The sequence below is a fragment of the Eptesicus fuscus genome, chromosome 1 (genome assembly GCF_027574615.1).
Source record: "Eptesicus fuscus isolate TK198812 chromosome 1, DD_ASM_mEF_20220401, whole genome shotgun sequence".
Lineage (NCBI taxonomy): Eukaryota > Metazoa > Chordata > Mammalia > Chiroptera > Vespertilionidae > Eptesicus > Eptesicus fuscus.
This window is the reverse complement of record NC_072473.1, coordinates 40,600,860-40,622,719: the sequence shown is the minus strand read 5'-3', so window position 1 is coordinate 40,622,719 and position 21,860 is coordinate 40,600,860. Positions and strand designations below refer to the sequence as shown.

Below are 21,860 nucleotides of genomic sequence, written 5' to 3'. Positions count from 1 at the left end.
CATACGGCCACGTGTCATCAGAAATGTCTATGCGTGTCAGTGCTGACGTGCGTGTCATAGGTTCACCATCACTGCCCTAATTCTGTGTGTTTCTTGTATCTTTGTATAGGTATCTGCACTTTTAATAAAGCAGACACCGTTTCCATTCTTTAAAGCAGCGGTTCTTAACCTGTGGGTTGCGACCCCTTTGTGGGTCGAACGATCCTTTCACAGGGGTCGCCTAAGACCATCGGAAAACACATATTTCTGATGGTCTTAGGAACTGAAACACTGCTCCTCTTGAGAAGGAAAACCCCTATTTTGTAAAACTACTGTTTGAAATTCTCTGCTGTTGTTTTAGACAGACTCTTATTCTAAAAAAAATAACTTTGCTTTAGCCTGCTTGAATAATGAGGAAGATAAACTTAGCTGCCTGACCTTGTAGGCCAGACACTAGATATGCCCATAATCTCAATGCCATGCCACATGTACTTTTTAATTGGATAGAGCTGTATTGTTTTCAAGGCCAGCAGTGAGATAACCACTAAGTGCACATAGGGCTGGCTCTTTAATAAAAAGGGAAGTTCTGCTTGTAGCTTTGCTTAGAATTTGAATTCATTTTCTCTAAGCCCACCACAGTGAATAAAGTTAGTCTCTCCAAACTCTCCTCCTGCATTGTTTGATTGATCCGAATCTCTGTAACATAATTTGGTGCATTGCTTTGGGAAAACCAACACATGCTTGGCTCTTTAGCCTCTGGTGAGTGGACAGGGTTAGGGGCCTGAGTGCGTTGGACAGGCCTCCAGAAGGCGCCACTCTGCTGAATTAGCAGAGTTAAACCGAGGGACTCTGGGCGCTCCCGGACCTCAGCCCAGGACCCGGCCAGCATCTGGAGAGAGCGGACAGACACTTCTGGACCTGGTGACAGAATCGGTAAGGTAGGGGCCCCGTCAGTTCAGCCCACTCCAAGTGAGTGGAAAGGGGAGCTTGAACACCTCCCCGGAAGCCATTTGGCTTCCTCAGGCAAATTAATCAGGAATTGGATGGATTATTGTTTAAACTCTGAGTGAATGTCTGGTGAAAGTGTGTGAGTGTGGAGGGAGAGGGCCTACCCTCTCCTCTTCTTTATGTGGCTCCACGACTTCAGTTATGGAGTCCGAGTGGGCCCCAATCTGCATTTCCGCGATTCGTCATATGGCATAACGGTGACTCACCCCCATGTGGAGGTGACCAGGACCGGGGTTTATACGGGTGCACCTTAGCTAAGACGATTCTAAAACTCCCAAGGGACGCGGCCAGGCAGGCATCTGAGTGAAGATCTGTGAAAACAGGTCAGCCCCTCCCTTGTCTGTCTTGCACCACTGATCATCATGGGGTCGGGAAAATGTAAACCCACTGTTCTCAATTGCATGTTGAAAAATTTTTAAAAGGGATTTGATGGAGATTATGGAATTAAAATGAAACCTGAAACATTGAGGAAATTCTGTGAAGTGGAATGGCCAGCCTCCGAAGTTGGCTGGCCCTCGGAAGGCTCATTAGATAAAGGAATTATGAGTTCACTCTGCTGTTTGTTTGTGTGTGGGACTAGCCAATTTGTTACCGAGAAGGGGGGAATGGACACAGTCTTAAATCCTCCAGTAGTTTCTCACCAAGACATTGGTCGAGAATTCTGTTCTGGGGCATGGGTGCTTGGAGAGCTCCCAAGCCCATCTGGGGAGTTGGGCATTGTTTCAATTATCTGCTCAGCTCCAATTTGGGCTAGTCTACTGAGAGAGTGTGAGTATGGATGTTTGTCTGTCTTGGCATAATTATCTGTTCATTAACTGGTCTGTGTGAAGTAAAAGCTACTTTGTGCTATATGGCTATGCACATGAGAGTATTTGTTATCTCTTTCTATTGCTTAATTTGTTTAAAGATAGGACCTACTGTGATGGTCTGCAAATGTCTTAAGCAGCGCTGCTGAGTTATTTTTCTGAGAGACATTTGCTTTCTACCACAGTTGGAGGGAATCATCCCATTTAGCTAATAAAAATTCCTCTCTCTGTTTGTATGTTTGTATAAGTAATGGTTTCAGTTTGCTCCGATTTGTGAATTTGCTGTATTAAATTGAATTTTTAAAGTCCTAAGGTTAATTTAAAAGTATAAATTTGTGATATTTCAAAGAACAAAGAACTTTTATTTATGGCTTTCTTATCTCTTTTGGTGGTCAGAGATTTCCAGGGACAGGACTTATAGCTCCACAAGGCGGAGAGATTTACAGGCCCTGTCCCTGCCTGTGACATCATAGTCTAACGTGGAACTAAGGCTGAGTTATTATTAACTATCTATGGACCAAGTTAACCCTAGTTATGTGTCTTATGTAGTCTTTTGTCTTCGTGGTTATATGTTTCGTTTGACTTAATTTCAGTTATTTATTAGGATCCTCATAGAGGTCATAACCTGGTCTTTCCCTTCCTCTCTCATCCTCATTCTGATAGCATCTGAAACTGGATTAAAGATCTTTTCTTTCAGGAGTCCATCCAGGCTTTCAGCTTCCAAGAAATCTCCTCCTGCAAGAGGAGAGAGAGACTGCTGAGAAGGGGCTGGAGGCTCTCCCTCCTGACAGGTGTTTGTTTTGTGTTTTTTTCGTATTGGTGTCAGGACTGTTTGTTTTGTCTTTTTGTCTTGTGTTTGTCTGTCATATTTGGGCCCTATGTGTGTATTATTTGTTGAGTTTTGATTTGTCATGATTTTGTCAGTTTGTTGTCAGTTAGTTGAAATCCTCTTAGAGGACATTGAGTGGTTCTTCCCTTCCTGCTTAACCTTTGACTGTGTGATTAGATTATTGAGCTTTTTATCAAGGTTCCTTGCAAGGTTTTGCCTCTCCTGGAATAACACTCTATGTGTAACCTGTCCCTCCCAGAGCCGGACTGCAGGATGCCTTTTCCTTCACAGTCTCTGGCGGACTCCAGGAGTGGTTTTAACTTTTTTTCCTTCAATACACTGGTCCTGCCCACTGGCCTGCGGTGGCATTGGCAAGGGAGCCAGAAAAGGCGGCAGCTGTGGCGGAGCTGCGGAGTTTGCAAGTCTATTAATCTTATTTCCTTTATCCAACATGAGTGCCATTTCTGTTTCGATGAAACATGGGTCAAGAATCCTGTCCTGGGATGTGGGGAAGGGAGGCCCCCATCAGGGGACTTAGAGGCAGTGTTCCTGTTATCTGCTCAGATCCCAAGACTGTAATAATACTTCTTTACTGAAATGGTTTAAGTACAGATGTTTGTTTGATATTTTGTTTGTCTGCCTGGTTATAATTATTTATTCATATGTAGAAGTCTGTGAGAAGAAAAAAGAAACATTTAATTTGTTTAAGGCTGAGTACTCTGACAGCAACCCCCTGAGTGGCCACTGGGATTCCTTTTTCCCAGGGATGCTTGCTCTCCGTCAGAAGGGGAATCTGCCCGCCTAACAACATTTCTGTCTATGTTTATTAATTTAAAGGTATAAAGTTGTAACAATTGTAGTCCAAAGAGATTTAACGCAGAGACCAAATTTTAAAATTAACTATTAACAAGAAGGAAGCCAGAGCTAGCAAAGTCACCAAGTCTGCCCAGCAAGCTCAAAAACTAAATGAATCTTATTTCTGACACCTGCCACCACCAGTCTTAATCAGTGGTGGAGAAACGGTCTCAGAAGTGTTTGTCTCAATTGGCCATTTAAGTTTAATGTGATTAATGATTACAGTACATTGCAACATCTTTAAAAGAAAAGAAAAATATTTTGTGGGCCACTTGGTCCTTGTATGTGTATGTCATCTCTTAAGTTATAGTTTTAAGATCAGTCATTTTTAATAGAAACACACTCAAGCAGAGTGGCTTTTCAGAAAGGTCAGGGAGTCTGATTGCAGTGTACGGGTCACTGGTTCCCCCATGCCACCTTCATTGGCAGGAGGCAAGCGCTTTTCCCAGTGGGAACAGAGAGTGGACTGCCAGATGAAAATACCTCAGTGGGAGCCCTCCTTCGCCACCTGGGACCCGTGAGGCGCTCCCTGCCTCCTGTCCACCTGGTGTCCATCCCCTTCAGGGGTTATTTTAAGTGGCTGAAGACATGGCGAGGAGAGAAATTCCCTTGTGACCCCCTTCACCCCAATGAGACCCAAGAACCCCCCGCGACTCCTTGGACACTTTTCACCGTGTTCTGTTAGGGGGCTTAAAAGTGGCAGCTAGAAATTCCCCCATTCCCCTTTTCAGGCTTATCAGAATCTGAGATCCTTATCTCTTAGGAAGAATGTGGCATTTTGAATTTCAAGTGGCTAGAGGCCTGGGAACAAGGTGCTGGGCCTGTTCCCTCCTCCCTCTAACTTTTCTAGCATACAATACTGAAACATTGATTGCTAGACATGTTTAGAAATACTTAATGGAAAATTTGAGGCATGGTTATGCATTTTTGAAGAACATAAAAAGAAAGAAAAGGCCAACAGCAAATAGCAAGGAGTTAATATGCCTATTCTAGGAAGCAGGGGCACTGGAAGAGAGAATGTCCTGACAGGTTAGCTAGAGAAGCAGAAAAGGGAGACTCAGACTCCAAGGGTCTTTAACCCTTTGCACTTGCTTGCTTTTTCCTTGATTCCTTTATTCTACTCGGGATTTAATTTTTTAAATACCCCAGATGTTACAAAGCACGGCAGTAGAATAAAAAACTGGAATTTCTTTTCATACAAACTTATTTATTTGGATTTTTTTTATATTTCAAATTATTGATACATTCAAAGAGTATAAAAAGAGCTGCTACTGATGCTAACCGTGTTGAGTCACACTCTACATCTGAGTGCAAAAGTTTAACTTAGAGGAAGAAAACTGACAGAACAGGAGTTCCTTTCCATTAAGCCCCCAGGTAACCTTACAAGTGGGGGGGGGAAACCTGTTAGTTTCCTGGTGGACACTGGGGCAGCCTATTCAGACTTGACAGAGCAGATGGGACCCGTAACCTCTAAAAAAACAACAGTCCAGGAAGCCACCGGACAAATTGCCTGTTTTCCTTGGACATCAAAAAAGACTGTGAACCTCGGAAGGAACACGGTAACGCATTAATTTCTTGTCATGCTAGAATGCCCATACCCCCTGTGTAGACATGACCTCCTACAGAAACTATTTGGACATGCCATCATATCCTTTGAGGGGAACGGAGCGGGAATTCCTAGGGGCAGTTGGATACTACAACCTGTGGATACCAGGGCTCGCGGAGATTGCTAAACCTCTATACTCAAGTACTGGGGGAACGCAGCCGCTGAACTGGACCAAAGTGGAACGATGGGCCTGTGAGATGCTAAAGAAGGCTCTCATCTCAGCAACTGCCCTAGCCTTGCCAGACGTCACAAAGCCCTTCCACCTCCACGTGAGTGAGGTAAGGGGCATTGCCAAAGGGGTTCTTACTCAGACTCTAGGTCCCTGTAAGAGACCTGTAGCCTATCTGTCTAAGAGACTAGACCCCGTGGCAGCAGGGTGGCCAGCGTGCCTCTGGGCAGTGGACACCACAACATTGCTGGTGAAGGAGGCAGATAAGCAAACTCTGGGCCAGGAACTAGCCCTGACAAAACCCCATGCTGTGGAAGCCCTTCTTTGAGCTGCTCTGGAGAAATAGATATCAAACACCAGAATCACCCAGTGCCAAGCTCTTCTCCTGGACCAGCCCCGCATCCGGTTCCATAAGACACTGGCCATCAACACTGCCAGCCTGCTTCCAGTTGATGATCCGGAAGAACCCATTCATGACTGCACAGAGGTAACAGACGCAGTACAAACAGCTCACCCAGACCTGACACATGCCCTGCTATAATCACCAGATGAGGTACTGTTCATAGATGAGAGCAATTATGTTTAGGATGGCATCCCATATGCAGGGGCAGCGGTAATCACCCTGGACCGCACCACTTGGGCACAGTCTCTGAATAGGGGGACATCTGTATAAAAAGCTGAACTTTTGACCTTCATCCAGGCCCTTCGATGGGGATACAGTGCCATCCCCCAGGAAAGAAGGTTACCAACTTCAGGAGGAAAAGACATTAAAAGATGTTAGCCTTATTAGAGGTCATCTGGCTCCCAAGGGCAGTTGCAATAGTGCACTGCAAAAGACATCAGAAAGGGGAGACAATTGAAGCCAGAGAAAATAGAGCCACAGACCAAAAACGTCCAAGAAAGCTGCCCAAAAACCAGTGGAGCCTTTACAAGTTTTAGTAACCCTGCCGGACCTGGACCTACGCAGGCCCCCTCTTACACCAAACAAGAGGAGGAATTGGCAGAACAGAAGCAAGCCATCAAAGAACCAGATGGTTGGTGAACCCTACCAGATGACAGACTGCTGGTCCCAGAGGCTCTAGGTCAGACGTTAGTTGCCCAGTTACACCAGACTACCCACATAAGCATCACCAAGACTGAACTTCTGCGAGGAGGGTACTACCAAGCTTAGATAAGGTAATTAGAGGCATAGTCACTAGAAGTACTGTCTGTGCACAAGTAAATACTAAGCAAGGTAAGAGGGCCCCCTTTGGAATTCGGACCCCAAGGAAATTCCCCAGGAGAGCATTGGGAGGTGGATTTCACAGAGATTAAGCCACCAGCATCAGAGTACAAGTACCTGCTATTTCTCATAGACACCTTCTCAGGTTGGGTTGAAGCATACCCCACTAGGACAGAAACTACCTGTATAGTTGTCAAAAAATTACTCCAGATTATACCCAGATTCGGGCTGCCAGTAGTTATAGAATCAGATAACAGCCCCGCCTTTGTAGCCAAGGTATCTCAAAGTATAGCTCAAGCCTTAGAATAGGCATGAGCAGGACTCTAAAAAGGAGTTTAACTAAATTTGGTAAAAACTGGACCAACCTCCTGCCCTTCACCCTCTTATGGGCCAGGTGTACTCTCTACCGAGAGGGGTTCCCCCCTTTAAACATCATGTATGGTAGACCTCCCCCACTCTTCCCATGGCCAGGGAGAAACTAAAAGCTGGAATTCATAACAATTGCCTTACTCAAGTCCTTACAGGTTCTGCAGTATAGCCAGAGAGCCACCCTTAAGCTTGTTCGAGATACTCTACCAGTGCCCACTGTGGACCCTGTACATCCCTTCCAGCCCGGGGACTCGGTGTGGGTAAAGTTCACTGCCCAAGGACTCACCCTAACCTGAAAGGGACGCTACACTGTTATCCTGAGCACGCCCATGGCTGTTAAAGTAAATAGCATCCAGACCTGGCTACACCACTCCCAGCTCCTGCACCAGAAAACAGCCTGGATCCTGGCAACCAGCGACCTCACCCGTGAGATCCCTAGCCTGGACTCCATGCAAGCCAGGAGGAGACTCGACACCTGCAAGAGAGGAACTAGACTTCAGTGTGGACAGTACTGATGGGGACTGTGGTACTAGGGGCCTTGGTAATTAAAAGAGTTTCGACACCCCTGTTCACCATAACATCCCGTGGTTATTGTACCATAAGGCTGAAAAGCTTGTGGGACAAGGGGGTGAGGGGAATGAGAAGGAAAACCCCTATTTTGTAAAACTACTGTTTGGAATTCTCTGCTGTTGTTTTAGACAGATTCTTATTCTAAAAAAAAAAATAACTTTGCTTTAGCCTGCTTGAATAATGAGGAAGATAAACTTAGCTGCCTGACCTTGTAGGCTAGACACTAGATATGCCCATAATCTCAATGCCATGCCAGGTGTACTTTTTAATTGGATAGAACTGTATTGTTTTCAAGGCCAGCAGCGAGATAACCACTAAGTCAGTGATGGGCAACCTTTTGAGCTTGGTGTGTCAAACTTCGTCAAAAAACTGAGCATAACTCATGTAGTGTGTCACTTTGAGGAAAAAACTAACTCCAAGACTAGTCGCAAATGTTTCATCCTCAGGAGCAGCAAATGTTTCATCCTCGGCATGTGGCCGCGTGTCATCAGAAATGGCTACGCATGTCAGTGCTGACACGCATGTCATAGGTTCGCCATCACTGCACTAAGTGCACATAGTGCTGGCTCCTTAATAAAAAGGGAAGTTCTGCTTGTAGCTTTGCTTAAAATTTGAATTCATTTTCTCTAAGCCCACCGTGGTGGATAAAGTAAGTCTCTCCAAACTCTCCTCCTGCATGGTTTGATTGATCCGAATCTCTGTAACACTCTATCCATCTCCAGGCGGGTCCGCCCACATGCAGATATGCCCACATACAAGTACCCGGTGTGATGACATCATCACGCCAACCCCATCACATATACCCTGTACAAATACAGGTGTATGTGACAGGGTTGGCGCCATAATGTACTTATGCGGACCAGTCACACATGTCTAGAGAGCAGCTACTGTGTAGAAAGCAGCTGCTGTGTTGAAAGTAGCTACTCAGTTAAAAGCAGCTACTGTGTTGAAAGTAGCAGTATTGGAGGTAAAACGACACTTCATGAATTATAATTACTGGGTAAATGTAAAATCATGTACTGTAAAATCATCAACTACTGCAAAAAAAAAAAAAAATCTGTACCATGGGAACTTAATCTGGATGCTGATCGGTCTTTTTATATTCAGCTGTGGTTGATGTGAATACTGCCCCCTTGTGATAGTAACAGGTATGTAAAAAACAAAAACACAGAGAATGGTAAATCATAGGAAACTTTAATGAACTGTATTGACTGAACTATGCCATGTATCATCTTTTGTATTATTAAAGCTATTGTTATATATTATTTTCATTAGCAAACCATCCCAAGACAATGGATCATGTAGAGAAGAACATTAAGAAAAGAAAATATAGTGAGGACTTTTTACAGTATGGTTTTACCTCAATAATTACAGCAGGAATTGAGAAACCGCAATGTTATTTGTTGTGAAGTTCTATCACCCGAATCTATGAAGCCAAACAAACTAAAATGCCATTTTGATAGCAAGGATCCAAGCTTTGCCGGCAAGGATACCAACTATTTTAGAAGCAAAGCTGATGGACTCAAGAAAGCCAGACTTGACACTGGTGGCAAGTACCACAAACAAAACGTAGCAGCCATTGAAGCTTCATATTTGGTGGCACTCAGAATCGCCAGAGCTATGAAATCTCACACCATTGCTGAGGATTTACTGTTGCCAGCAGCCAAAGACATTGTTCGAATTATGATCAGAACAAATTTGTTATGAAATTGAGTGCAATGTCCTTATCTAACAACACTGTCCGCAGAAGAATAGATGGCATGTCTGCTGATATTCTTGATCAGGTAATCCAGGAAATTAAATCTGCTCCACTTCCAATATTTAGTATCCAGCCTAATGAATCTACAGACATTGCAAACTGTTCACAGTTACTGGTTTACGTGAGGTATATTAATGATGGCGACTTTAAAGATGAGTTTCTTTTTGCAAACCTCTTGAAACAACAACTACTGCACATGATGTATTTCACACAGTTGGTTTATTTCTGAAAGAGCATAAGATCTCTTGGGAAAAGGTTTGTGGTGTTTGCACAGATGGTGCTCCAGCCATGCTAGGATATCGATCTGGATTTTAACGTTTGATACTGAATAAGTCACCAAAAGTCATCGGAACTCACTGTATGATTCATCGGCAAATATTAGCAAGGAAGACGCTGCCACAAGAGTTATAAGAAGTAATGAAAAGTGTCATAAGTTCTGTCAATTTTGTAAAGGCAAGCACTTTAAACAGTCGACTGTTTTCGCAACTGTGCAATGAGTTGGATGTGCTCAACAATGTTCTGCTATTTCACACTGAAGTGAGATGGTTGTTGAGAGGAAAAGCTTTAAAACGTGTTTTTGAGCTTCGTGATGAACTCAAAACGTTTTTTAATCAGAAAGCAAGACCGCAGTTCAAAGCACTTTTCAGCGATAAAAGTGAACTGCAGAAAATAGCTTACTTGGTTGACATCTTTGCCATCTTGAATGAGTTAAATTTATCACTGCAAAGACCAAATGCAACATGCCTCAATTTATCTGAAAAGATCCGATCATTGCAAATGAAACTTTAGCTTTGGCAAAAAAATTTGGATGAAAATAAAATTTACATGTTGCCTACCTTATCTGCTTTCTTTGAGGAAAATGACATTGAACCAGACAAAAGGATTATGATAATAATTTCTGTGAAAGAACACTTGCACATGCTTGCAGACGAAATTTCATCGTACTTTCCAAATCTACCTGACACCCCATTTGCACTTGCCAGAAGCCCATTCACAGTCAAAGTTGAAGATGTTCCTGAGATAGCACAAAAGGAGTTTATTGAACTTATTAACAGCGATGCAGCAAGAACTGATTTCTCTACAATGCCAGTTACAAAATTCTGGATCAAGTGTTTGCAGTCATATCCTGTTCTGTCTGAGACTGTGTTGCGCCTTCTTCTTCCATTTCCAACAACATATCTTTGTGAAACAGGGTTTTCCAGCTTGTTGGTTATCAAGTCTAAGTACAGAAGTAGACTTTTTGTGGAAGATGATCTTCATTGTGCTCTTGCAAAAACTGCCCTGAGAATTTCTGATCTGGTGATAAAGAAGCAATCTCAACCTTCGCGCTGATGTTGGCTTTTTACGCATATTGTCGCAAAATGTAGCAATGTAGTTTACTGTTGTTATATTAAGACTGTTACCCATGTTACACAATGCTTCAAGAAAAAAATTCATTTATTTGTAATTAGAAATAAATATTTCACAATATATAATTACATATTGTTTTTGTGATTAATCACTATGCTTTAATTATGTTCAATTTGTAACAATGAAAATACATCCTGCATGTCAGATATTTACATTACGATTCATAACAGTAGCAAAATTACAGTTATGAAGTAGCAACAAAAATAATTTTATGGTTGGGGGTCACCACAACATGAGGAACTGTATTAAAGGGTCACGGCATTAGGAAGCTTTGAGAACAAGTGCTTTAAAGACTATCTTTGGCAAGCTTTCATTCTTTTTTAGGTATGTGCACATTTCTGTCCTCTCACTCTCTCTTGTGAAAAAAGCCTCAGGATTTTGTGCCTTCTCCCAATATTTTAGAGCCATGCTTGATGCTGCAAACTATCCAACTTTTTCCCCTACGGCAGTGAACTCATACTACATTTGGTAGAGCCCCACTTTCCTCCCTTCCTCCTGAATAAGAAAACTCAGGATTGTGTGCCATTTCTCAATCCCATTGAGCTGCACTGGGTACTGAAAGCTATATTCCTTTTTTCCCTAAGGCAGTAGGCACAAGAGATTCTTATGACATAATACCCAAAGGAAGTTTTTCTAATTTCTAAATTAGTCAGGATACATACCTTAAACAGAAGTTTGTTTGTTTCCCTCAAACTAGCAGATCTTCCTAACCTTTATCTACAGATGGAAGCACAAGTTGAAAGTCATATTTTGCCTTAATAAATTTGTGAGAGTTCAACAATTTACCCTGGATACCATGTTTCGTACTATTTTGCTCGTCTATCCACCAAGAGTGTGCAACTATGGAAAAGAACTGCATTTTTATGATTATACTTTTAGTATGAATTTGTTGAGGAAGTACACATAACTAAAAACTAGTCTGAATTGAGGAACTTCTGAAAATAATTTGAACTTTGTAAATTACATCATTGTCTCTCTGCTTTATAAACATTTTTATCATCCTCTATGAGACATTAAGTATTCAGGATACAGACAATGACTGATGGCCCCCAATGATATGTAGATCGTTTGTTATAACTCTATTCGTCTGGGAGGATCATGATCCACAGGTTAGATGACACATTCTTAAGTTTATGAGACCTAAAATATTACATCAACAAAACAGTCACCAAATCTAGAAGGGGAATTACAGTGAGCAATAATGCATCACCAGATACCAAGGAAGAGTAACTAAAATTAATAGTGTCTTACAAGTTACCTTGAATTAGGTAACAGTTAAGGTTTCTATTGTTTAACTAACTTCCAGAAAACTAAAAAATTGAAAGTAAGGTTGTGCCGTTTTCCTAACAGCAAATTATAAATTTTGATAGTTCATCATTTTTTTACTAACCTTACTCTGGATTTCATTTTTGTTATTCTGTTTGGGTTTGTTTGTTTTTTTAATTCTAACTTCTAATTTGTTTTTTAAACACCTGTAAGCCATTTTAAACACTATTGGAAATTTAGGAGGGGTACAAATTACTTATACTAAAAATTTCTTATAGATACTCAAAAATTATTTAAATGAATTTTTAGCAATATTGTCACCATCTTGAATCTCAAAGTCCTAGAAAATAAATTTTAGAGTTTTAATAACTATTGAACATAAAGCACAAAATAAGAGTCATGACTTTGGAAATGTAGCCTACCCATGCACAGACATAGATGTTCAAAGAGACCTGTGGTTTGATATTTTGTAATCTTGTAATCTACTTTAAACTGTGATTCAAACTTGGGAAATGTGTTTTTTCTTTACCATAAAATATTTTTGTAATTAATTTTCCAATTTATCAACATGGAATTTACCCTCAGGCCTTATTTTTCTTTTGGGTCTGGATGCCACAAGACTACAATTCCCAAGTTGGAGACAGATGTCCACACTGGCTGGAAATCTGTTCCCTTGTTTGTCTTGAGGCCTGGACTACATTAGAATGTCAGAGGTTAAAGTGTAATATAAAAGGGGCATTCAGAAACTGCAAACATAATATTTTTGGTTTAAAAAAATCACCCATCTTACATTGAAAGGTGGGTTACATTTAAGCAACTAACAAGATAATGCCTGAATATATCATTTAAAAGCATTAAATTATGGCCAAGTCAATGGAAATTTATCAGTAGATTTTAAAAACCTTTATCTTAACCTCAAAGCAATTTATATGTGTGGTTTCTGGGATAATCATTTATGCCAGGTCTCTAAACTGTCAAGGTAGATGGAAGTCGTATGTTACATAGCTATATAGATCTGGAGCTGTTTGTCCTCCTCAGAATTCTTTTCAGGTTTCTGCCTTTTAAGATCTTGATGGGTTACTTATTTCATAGGAATGAATAATGCACATGTTTTTTTCTTATGTCCCAGGTGCCTCACCATACCCAGGAGTGCAAATAGATGAAGAATTCTGCCGTCAGCTTAAAGACGGAACACGAATGAAATCTCCTGAATATTCCACTCCTGAAATGTAAGTTTTTCTTCAGGCTAAGGGTCATCAGACTAAATTAATTTGGATAAAAGGGTCAAAGTAAGCATTACAGATCATATAAGACTAGAGGCCCGGTGCACAAAATTCGTGCACTTGGGGGGGCCCCTGAGCCTGGCCTGCGCCCTCTCACAGTCTGGGAGCCCTGGGGGGATGTCTGACTGCTGGCTTAGGCCCACTAAGCCAGCAGTCAGACACCCTTAGTACTGCTATGGAGGTGGAAGAGGCTCCCACCACTGCCACTGTGCTCGCCAGCCATGAGCCCGGCTACTGGCTGAGCGGCGCTCCCCCTGTGGGAGCACACTGACCACCAGGGGGCAGCTCCTGCATTGAGTGTCTGTCCCCTGGTGGTCAGTGTGCATCATAGTGACCTGTCATTCCACCATTCGGTCATTTGCATATTAGCCTTTTATTATATAGGATACGCTGTAGATGAGGTCCCCTAGAACCATAAGAAATGCAAAAAATTCACTGTTAACTCATTCTCAAATTGCCCCCACTTAAAATAAAATTGCCCCCCCCTGTGGGGTGTGTGCTGCACCTTGGGAACCCCTGGGCTTGACACTTCCTCTCTGAGCTTCGTTTCTGAATACATACGCATATACCATGGGAATTGTAATCTCTTCTCTGCCAACCTCACTGGGTTGTCATGAGGAGGTTCTGAGCTAATAAACCTAGAAATGTTTCATCAAGTAAGTGATGTCCAAACTGGAAGGAATTGTTATTTTTAAGCTCACGGGTACCCTTGCAGGTAGCAGGTGCTGATTAGGGGAGGAGGGCATGATTGTTTCCTGGGACTGTAGCTATTGAAGCTTTGCAGAGGGTTCCACAGGCCTCGGAGGGGCGGGCTCTGGCCAGCAGCCCTGTAGCAATGGTTGTCCCTGGAGGCGCTGGCCGGGGGGACAGTAGGGGAGCATCAGGGGGGTCTTAGGGGGGTGGTGACATCGAAGGGGGAGTAACTGTCAAACCTCCCTGCTTGGCACCATTCTTTAAATAGTATGTGGCCGTTTCACAGCTCTACATGCTCAGGGCAGGGCTCCAATCTCCTGGAGCATGGTGGGAGCTGGGCCAGGGCAGGGCCAGATGGGCTAGGAGGGCGGATTTAGCCATGGCCCCTGGCGAGGTTCAGTGTGCTTCCACTGCAGAGACGGCGCCGCTGCTGTCGTTAGGGGAGGGGGGATGGGTCTGACCCTGGGGGGCTGCTTGGGCCTGCCTCCACCTGGGTCTGGAGTTATAGGGAGGAGAGGCATGCCTGGCCCCAGTGAAGGGGGCCCGGTAGTGGTGGGCTGTAGGCCCCGGGTGCCTTGGGGGCGCTGACGGGTCATTGCTGGTGTGCTGTTGTTGTGGGTGCCCCTGGTCAGGGTGGTGGGTGAAGAGATTGGGAGTTATAGGTGCAGGCTGTGGCTACCCCCAAGGCTGGGTCTTCTCCCTGTCCAGTCAGCCTCTCTGTCCCCCTGGGGGTGCAGGGTCTGGGGTAGGGTGTCCATGCAGGGGGATTGGAAGAGCTCCCTGTGGCCTCTTCCTCTTCCTTCTTTGCAGATTGGGCTCCTGTCAGGTGCTCTCCTCAGACTCCCAGGAACTTGGCTCTGGCTTCCCCGCCCCTCCATGGCTCCCTGCCTCTCCTGCCCCACTCAGCTCTCCCTGGCCACCTGCCTGTCAGGAGGCTGCCAGGGCACCCTGCTGTGGTCAACGCAGTCCTGGGGCAGGGGATGGGGGTGTGGGGAGCAGCTCCAATAAAGTTTAGTAAACCCCGGGTCCACATTGGGATTTGGCTGTGGGGCTGTGGGGGAGTCTGCCTGGGTGGGACGTAATCACGCAAGACGCGGAGTCCCGCCCCATGGCCCCACAGCCCCACCAACCCTGCTGAATGGTCGTGACATGACGGCATCCCAGATAATTTGCATATTCCTCTATTATTAGTATGATAATAAGTAAAATCTTGTTTATTGCCAACACACTTCTTTTGCCTTTCTCGTGTATAAAGGCATACCTCAAAGGTTTTGCAGTTTTATTTCCAGACCCTTGCAATAAAGGTAACATTGCAATAATGCAAGTGCAAGTTACACAGTTTTTTTTTTGTTTGTTTCCCATTGCATAGCCTATATAATAAAAAGCCTAATATGCTAAGTGTCCAGTTGTCAGGTTGGCCATTCAACCCATTCAAAGTATAATATGCTAATGATATGCTAAGGCTGATTAACCACTTGCTATGGCATGCACTGACCACTAGGGGGCAAATGCTCCAACTGGTAGGTTAGCTGGCTGCTGGGGTCCAGCCTATCGGGACTGAGTGAGATGGGCCAAACACACCCTGGAGCCCTCCCGCAGTCCCTCCCCAGCTGGCCAACATCCCATGTCCCTCCCTGGCCCCGATCATGCACTGGTGGGGTCTCTCAGCCTGGACTACACCCTCTCACAATCTGGGCTGAGGGACGCCCCCCCCCCACACTCTTGAGTGCACGAATTTCGTGCACCGGGCTTCTAGTAAGAGTTATATAGTTCATCACTTTTTATTAAGCTTACTCTAGATTTCATTTTTGTTATTCTGTTTGTTTCTATTCTAACTTCTAATTTATATTTTAAACACCTGTAAGCTATTTTAAACACTTTTGGAAATTTGGTGGGAATCAAATTAACAATAAATGATGAACTATATAAGACTTATATACAGTGGGAAACTGTAGTATAAGTGTGATAACATTAGGTCTAAAATGAAGCAATGTACATACCTTAATGGAAATGTTATAGCTAAAAAATGCTAACCATTATTTGAGACTTCAGAAAATTATAATCTTTGTGCAGGTGGAGAGTTTTGCCTCAATGTTGATTAAAATGCAATATGTGTGACGTGCAATAAAGCAAAGAACAATAAAATGCAATATGCCTATCATAATTTAAATGTGGTCTAAGAAACTAGAAATACAAAAATCATATGAAGATGCATACACTGACATTTTTTATCAAATTTATAAATTGTGGAAAGTTTTCAGCTATTAGATGTAACCATGTCACTGGTCCCTTCTAACCTTAGATTTTATACTTATATATTTATGTTTTAAAAAATTGAATAAAAATGGCCACCAGAAGCTTGAGTTACAAGAATAGCTTCCCTTAGCCTTCTGGAAGAGATGTGACCACACACATTATACCAAACTGGAGCCAAGTTCTTAGGATATCTCTTTTTTTTAAAAATATATTTTATTGATTTTTTTACAGAGAGGAAGAGAGAGGGATAGAGAGTTAGGAACATCGATGAGAGAGGAACATCGATCAGCTGCCTCCTGCACACCCCCTACTGGGGATGTGCCTGCAACCAAGATACATGCCTTGACCGGAATCAAACCTGGAACCCTTCAGTCCATAGGCTGACGCTCTATCCACTGAGCCAAACTGGTCAGGGCTTAGGATCTCTTAATGAATCAATAAGTGAATCTAGAGAGTGACATCAGAGGAATGGCAGCATGAGAGGTCACCTTGTTATCTCCCTTTGAAGTTTCAACAATTTGAACAGCAATAATTCAACAAAGGATTTCTTGCTCGATGCACAACCAAGTCTGAGATATCTACCCAATGAAATATCTGAGGATGGGCAAGTAGGAGTACACAAAGAGGTAGAAATAGAGAAGAGGTGAAACAGTGCTAGTGATGTGCAGCTTGGGGCTCAAGGTGGGGCTCAGCTCTGAGAGGGGAGGAATCAGGTTGCCACTGGCACTCCCTTCAGCCAGAAGGAGCAAACAGATAGAATGAGCATTCCTGTAGAAGTGGGTAGTACTGCCTGCAGCTGATCCCAGTGACCTGGGCAGGGGCAAATCACAGAGGTGTGGCCATGGTTGCATGATAATTCCAGACAGATAAACAAAGCCACAGAGCCAGGCTACCCCAACTTATCCTCCTAGATCTCCCCTCCCCTCAAGCTCCCAGAGCTAGAAGCAGGCCCCCGAAGAAGCTGCAGCAGTGAGTGTCAGGTTGCAGAACACATTATCTGCAAACCCAAGAACTGGTACTATTGAAATACCTTTATCCTGAGCAACAGGCACATTCTGCAACTAATCACAGGGTTGGGTGGAGACACAGAAAGGAGGCCTCAGGGGTCAGTTAGCTAGCCACCATTACTTGGAGAGCAAAGCAACAAAGAAAGCAACCAACTTCCCTCAGATCACCTCACCACCACCTTTCGACGCTGGACTGCTAGCAACATCTGGCTGCAGGGCACAGCACTTGGATATCACCAATTTGGAAACCCATTGCCCACCACACTCACCTATGTGGTTAGTTCCCTGAGTCAGAGGTGACCTGAACACAGGGACAAGCCCATTTTCTACCACCCTGAGGAGACCTGAAAACCCAGAGCAGTGCAAGAGAACTAAAAATGTGTGATTCAGCACCACCTACTGGAAAACAACAGAAAGATTTTTTATCAATCTATAGAGAAATGTTATGCATACATAGATGCCCAGACAGAGTTAGGATCCATCAAATACTATGAACAACCAAAGTAGAAAGACAACTCAGAAATAAAGTGAAAAATCTCCAGAAAATAAATATGGAAATATGTGATTTTAATGACAGAGAACACTAGATTGCAGTTCTGAAAAAAAACAATGACATGCAAGAAAACACAGTAGGCAGTTTAATGAACTCAGAAACAAAATCAACAAACAAAATGTATACTTTTCCCAAAGAGATTGCATCATTAAAAACAAACAAAATAGAAATTCTGGAGATGAAAGACTCAGTAAAAGAGATAGAGAATGAACTAGTGAGTAAATGAAATAAGTTGACTAGATGGAGGAAAGAGTTAGTGATACAAGAGATAGAAATCTAGAAATGATGCAAATGAAAGAAAAAGACTTGATCATAAAAAAATGAAAGAACTCTATGAGAACTATCTGATTCCAACAGAAAGAGCAATATAACAATAATAGGCATACCAACAGAAGAAGAGGAAAAGAATGGGACTAATATCCTATTCAAATAGTTGATGAAAACTTCCAAAACCTATGGAGAAAGAGCTAGGTCCTCAAATCCAAGAAGCAAACAGAACACCTAGTTACCTAAATCCAAAGAGGCTATCTCCAAGGCATATTTTATTAAAACTGTTAAGCATTAATGATAAAGATGTATCAAGGCAGCCAGAAAAGAAGAAAGTAATCCAGGCGTCCTCAAACTACGGCCCGCAGGCCACATGCGGGTGTTTTGGCCGTTTTGTTTTTTTATTCAAAATAAGATATGTGCAGTGTGCATAGGAATTTGTTCATAGTTTTTTTTTTTTAAACTATAGTCCGGCCCTCCACCTGTCTGAGGGACAGTGAACTGGCCCCCTGTTTAAAAAGTTTGAGGACCCCTGAAGTAATATATAAAGGAAATACCATTTGGTTATCATAGGACTTCTCAGCAGAAACTCTACAAACCAGAAGAGAATGCAATCAAATATTCAAATTACTGAAAGAGGAAAATTACCAGCCAAGAATAATACATCTAACAAAGTTATTCATTAGATATGAAGGATAAATACTTTCCCAGACATATAAAAGCTAAAGGAATTTACCACCAGAAGACTTTGATTGCAGGAAATACTCAAGGGGGTTATTATAACTGAAACAAAGAACTAAAGGTCACAAAACTCTGAGTAAGATCAACAACAAACTCACAGCATAAATATTTTGTGACAACAAAAACCTAAAAGAAGAAGCAGTAAAGATCTGAATTTGCAAAGGGGATGGAGAATAGATGCATTCAAAATAAAAATAATTACTGTATATATAAAACTTTCTTTTTCATAAACCTATGGTAACTACACACACACACACACACACACGCGCGTGCGCGCACACACACACACACACACACTCACAAAGAGGAAACAAAGGAAAAAAGTATGGAATACCACCAAACTAAAACAACAGACAGAAACACAAAGGTAAAGAACCAATGGGTGCACAGAGCTACCAGAAAACAAAACACAAAATGGCTATTGGAAATCCTTATACATCAATAAACGCCCTAAATGTGAATGGACTGAATTCACCTATAAAAAGGCACAGAGTAGCAAACTGGATCAAAAAACAAAACCCAGCCATATTCTGCTTTCAGAAGACACATATAAACTGCAAAGACAAATATAGGCTCAAAATGAAAGGGTGGAAAATGATTCCCCAAGTGAATGACATCCAGAAAAGCAGGTGTAACCACTTATATCTAACAAAATAGAGTTTAAGGTAACAAAACTAACAAAATATGGATATTTTATAATACTAAAGGGGACACTACACCAAGAAGATGTAACACTTCTTTATACATATGCATCCCATCAGGGAGTACTCAAATATATAAAGCAACTACTAACAGAAGTAAAGAGAGAAACTGACAAAAACACAATCAGGGTAGAGGACCTAAATACCCCATTGACAGCAATAGATAATCCAAGCAGAAGGTAAATATTGACCTTAAATGACACATTAGACCAAATGGACATAATTTATAATCACACAGCCTTTCATCCCAGAACATCAGATTATACATTCTTATCCAGTGCACATGGAACATTCTCAAAGACAGACCATGTGTTGGGACATAAAACTAGCATCAACAAACTTAAGACAATTAAAACCATACCAAGCATATTATCTAACTACAACACTCTGAAATTAGAAATCAACTGAAAAAGTGAGTTAAAAACAACAACAGGAACTATGAGGAGATTAAACAACATGCTACTGAAAAATGACTAGGTCAAAGAAGAAATAAAGGGTGAGATAAATAAAACAGAGAGAAAAAGGGGATCCAAGATGGTGGCTGAGAACATGGATGTTATGCTCACATCCTCCCAGGACTAAACTTGAATTACAACTAAAATACAGAGCAACCATCTTGAATAACCAACTGACGACTAGCTGAAGAGAAGTCTTATAACCAAGGATTTAAAGAAAATGTCACATTAAGACTGGTATGAAGGGCAGAGATGCAAAAAAATGGCTAGCCTGGCTCACACAGGCAGTGAATGTAATTCAAAAGGGATATTTCAGCTGCAAAAGTTCCCCTAGGAAGTGTGAGGTTTCAACCCCATACCAGGATCCTCAGCCCAGAGCATCGAAGACAGGAAGAGGCTCACACATAACAGCTGTCTGAAAATTAGCAGGGATTCTGTTTGCCACGGAGAAATGGGAGGATCTAGAAACACAATGCACTCTAAAAGGGATAACACACTAATTTTGTTTGCAGCCATTCACCCTGGGCTCCAGTGGAGGGAGTACAGAGAAGATTAGAGTTGTGTGAAGTTTTGCGGCTCTGGGGAGAAAGCTAAAGAAACAGTTGCTGATACGCCTGTGCAGAGTCACTCTCCCAAACCACAGATGCCATTTTTTGGGGGAACACTCCTCTCTATAGGGCATCAGCCTGAGGGAAAGCAATAGCCCCACCCTTGGACTCCCACTTTCCCCACCATGCAGAGATTATGCCCAACTGAGGAGTCAGCTGCCTGGCATGGGTGTAGATTTTGGGTGGCGTTGCAGTGGAAACTATTCCCCTCACTTTCCTGTTAAACTGACTGGTGCCTCCCATTGATGAGAGAGCTACTAGCCACACTCACAAGGTTCCAATAGTTCCACTCTCCAGGATCCTGCGGCCCCATCCTGTTGACTCTTGGTGGCTCTACCTTATCATGCTCTGGACAGAAACCAGGAAAAACTGAGATGTATGGCTTAGGGTTGGGTGTCATTCCCCCCCCCACTTTTCCAAGCCTTACCAGCAACTCCCACTCTCCCAACTCCCTGCAGCTCTGCCATGCTGAGATCAGGCTCTTGGCAGAATCTGGAACTAGTGAATTGTGTGGCTGTAGGATGTGGGAAACTTCCCTTGCATGTCCCAGTAATGCAGAGTCCTCTGTTCACACAGCCAAATGTTGGTCTACTTGGGCATGGTAAATTCTGATGGCCTTACCTTGATGACTCCCTGAGACCTTACCCCACCATAAATGTGTGTGAGCATCCAGCAGGTGGCAACTAACTGGTATACCCTGTGTTTCCTGCTGAGTTGTCTCAGGAAGTTCACAGAGCCCAAAAATCATAACCACAAAAGTCATACACCAAGACAAATCTTAATTAAAATGGCAAAAGTTAAAGACAAAGAGGGAATCATAAAGGCAACAAGAGAAAAACCGTTAATTATCTACAAGGAAGCTCCTATATGACTATTAGATGATTTCTCAAAAGAAATATTTCAGGCCAGAAAGGATTGGAAAGAAACATTCAAAGTGATGGAAAATCAAGGACTTAAACCAAAACTATCTTAAATAGCAAGACTAACATTTAACATTGAAGAAAAAATAATAATCTTCCAAGACAAGAAAAAGCTAAAGGAGTTTGTTACCACCAAACCAGTAGCAATAAATACATAACTATCACTAATCACTTTAAGTGTAAATGGCTTAAATTCTCCAATGAAAAGACATAGGGTATGGGGTGGAGGTGGTCAATGGGAAAAAAAAGTTGATATTTGTGATGCTTTCAACAATAAAGATAAATAAATTTTAAAAGGACATAGATTAGCTGAATGGATAAGAACACAGGATCCATATATATGCTGTCTATCAGAGACACACCTCAGAAGGAGAGATTCACACAGACTAAAACTAAGAGGTTCAGAAAAGATATTTCATGCAAATGGAAACAACAGCAAAATCTGTGGTCACAATACTTATATCTGAAAAAAATAAACTTTAAAACAAATTCTATAGTAATAGATAGAGAAGGATTCTACATAATGAT

The 21,860-nt window shown here is 42.4% G+C and overlaps 1 protein-coding gene across 1 annotated transcript in view; it reads left to right on the top strand.

Annotated features, from left to right (window-relative positions):
• The window catches only part of LOC114229025 (vascular endothelial growth factor receptor kdr-like), a 677,074-nt gene that overhangs the window by 449,493 nt on the left and 205,721 nt on the right, over positions 1–21,860 (top strand). The window contains exon 25 of the mRNA XM_054714449.1: positions 12,978–13,077. Within this exon, the coding sequence (XP_054570424.1) occupies positions 12,978–13,077 (100 nt within the window). The remainder of the gene's footprint in view (positions 1–12,977; positions 13,078–21,860) is intronic.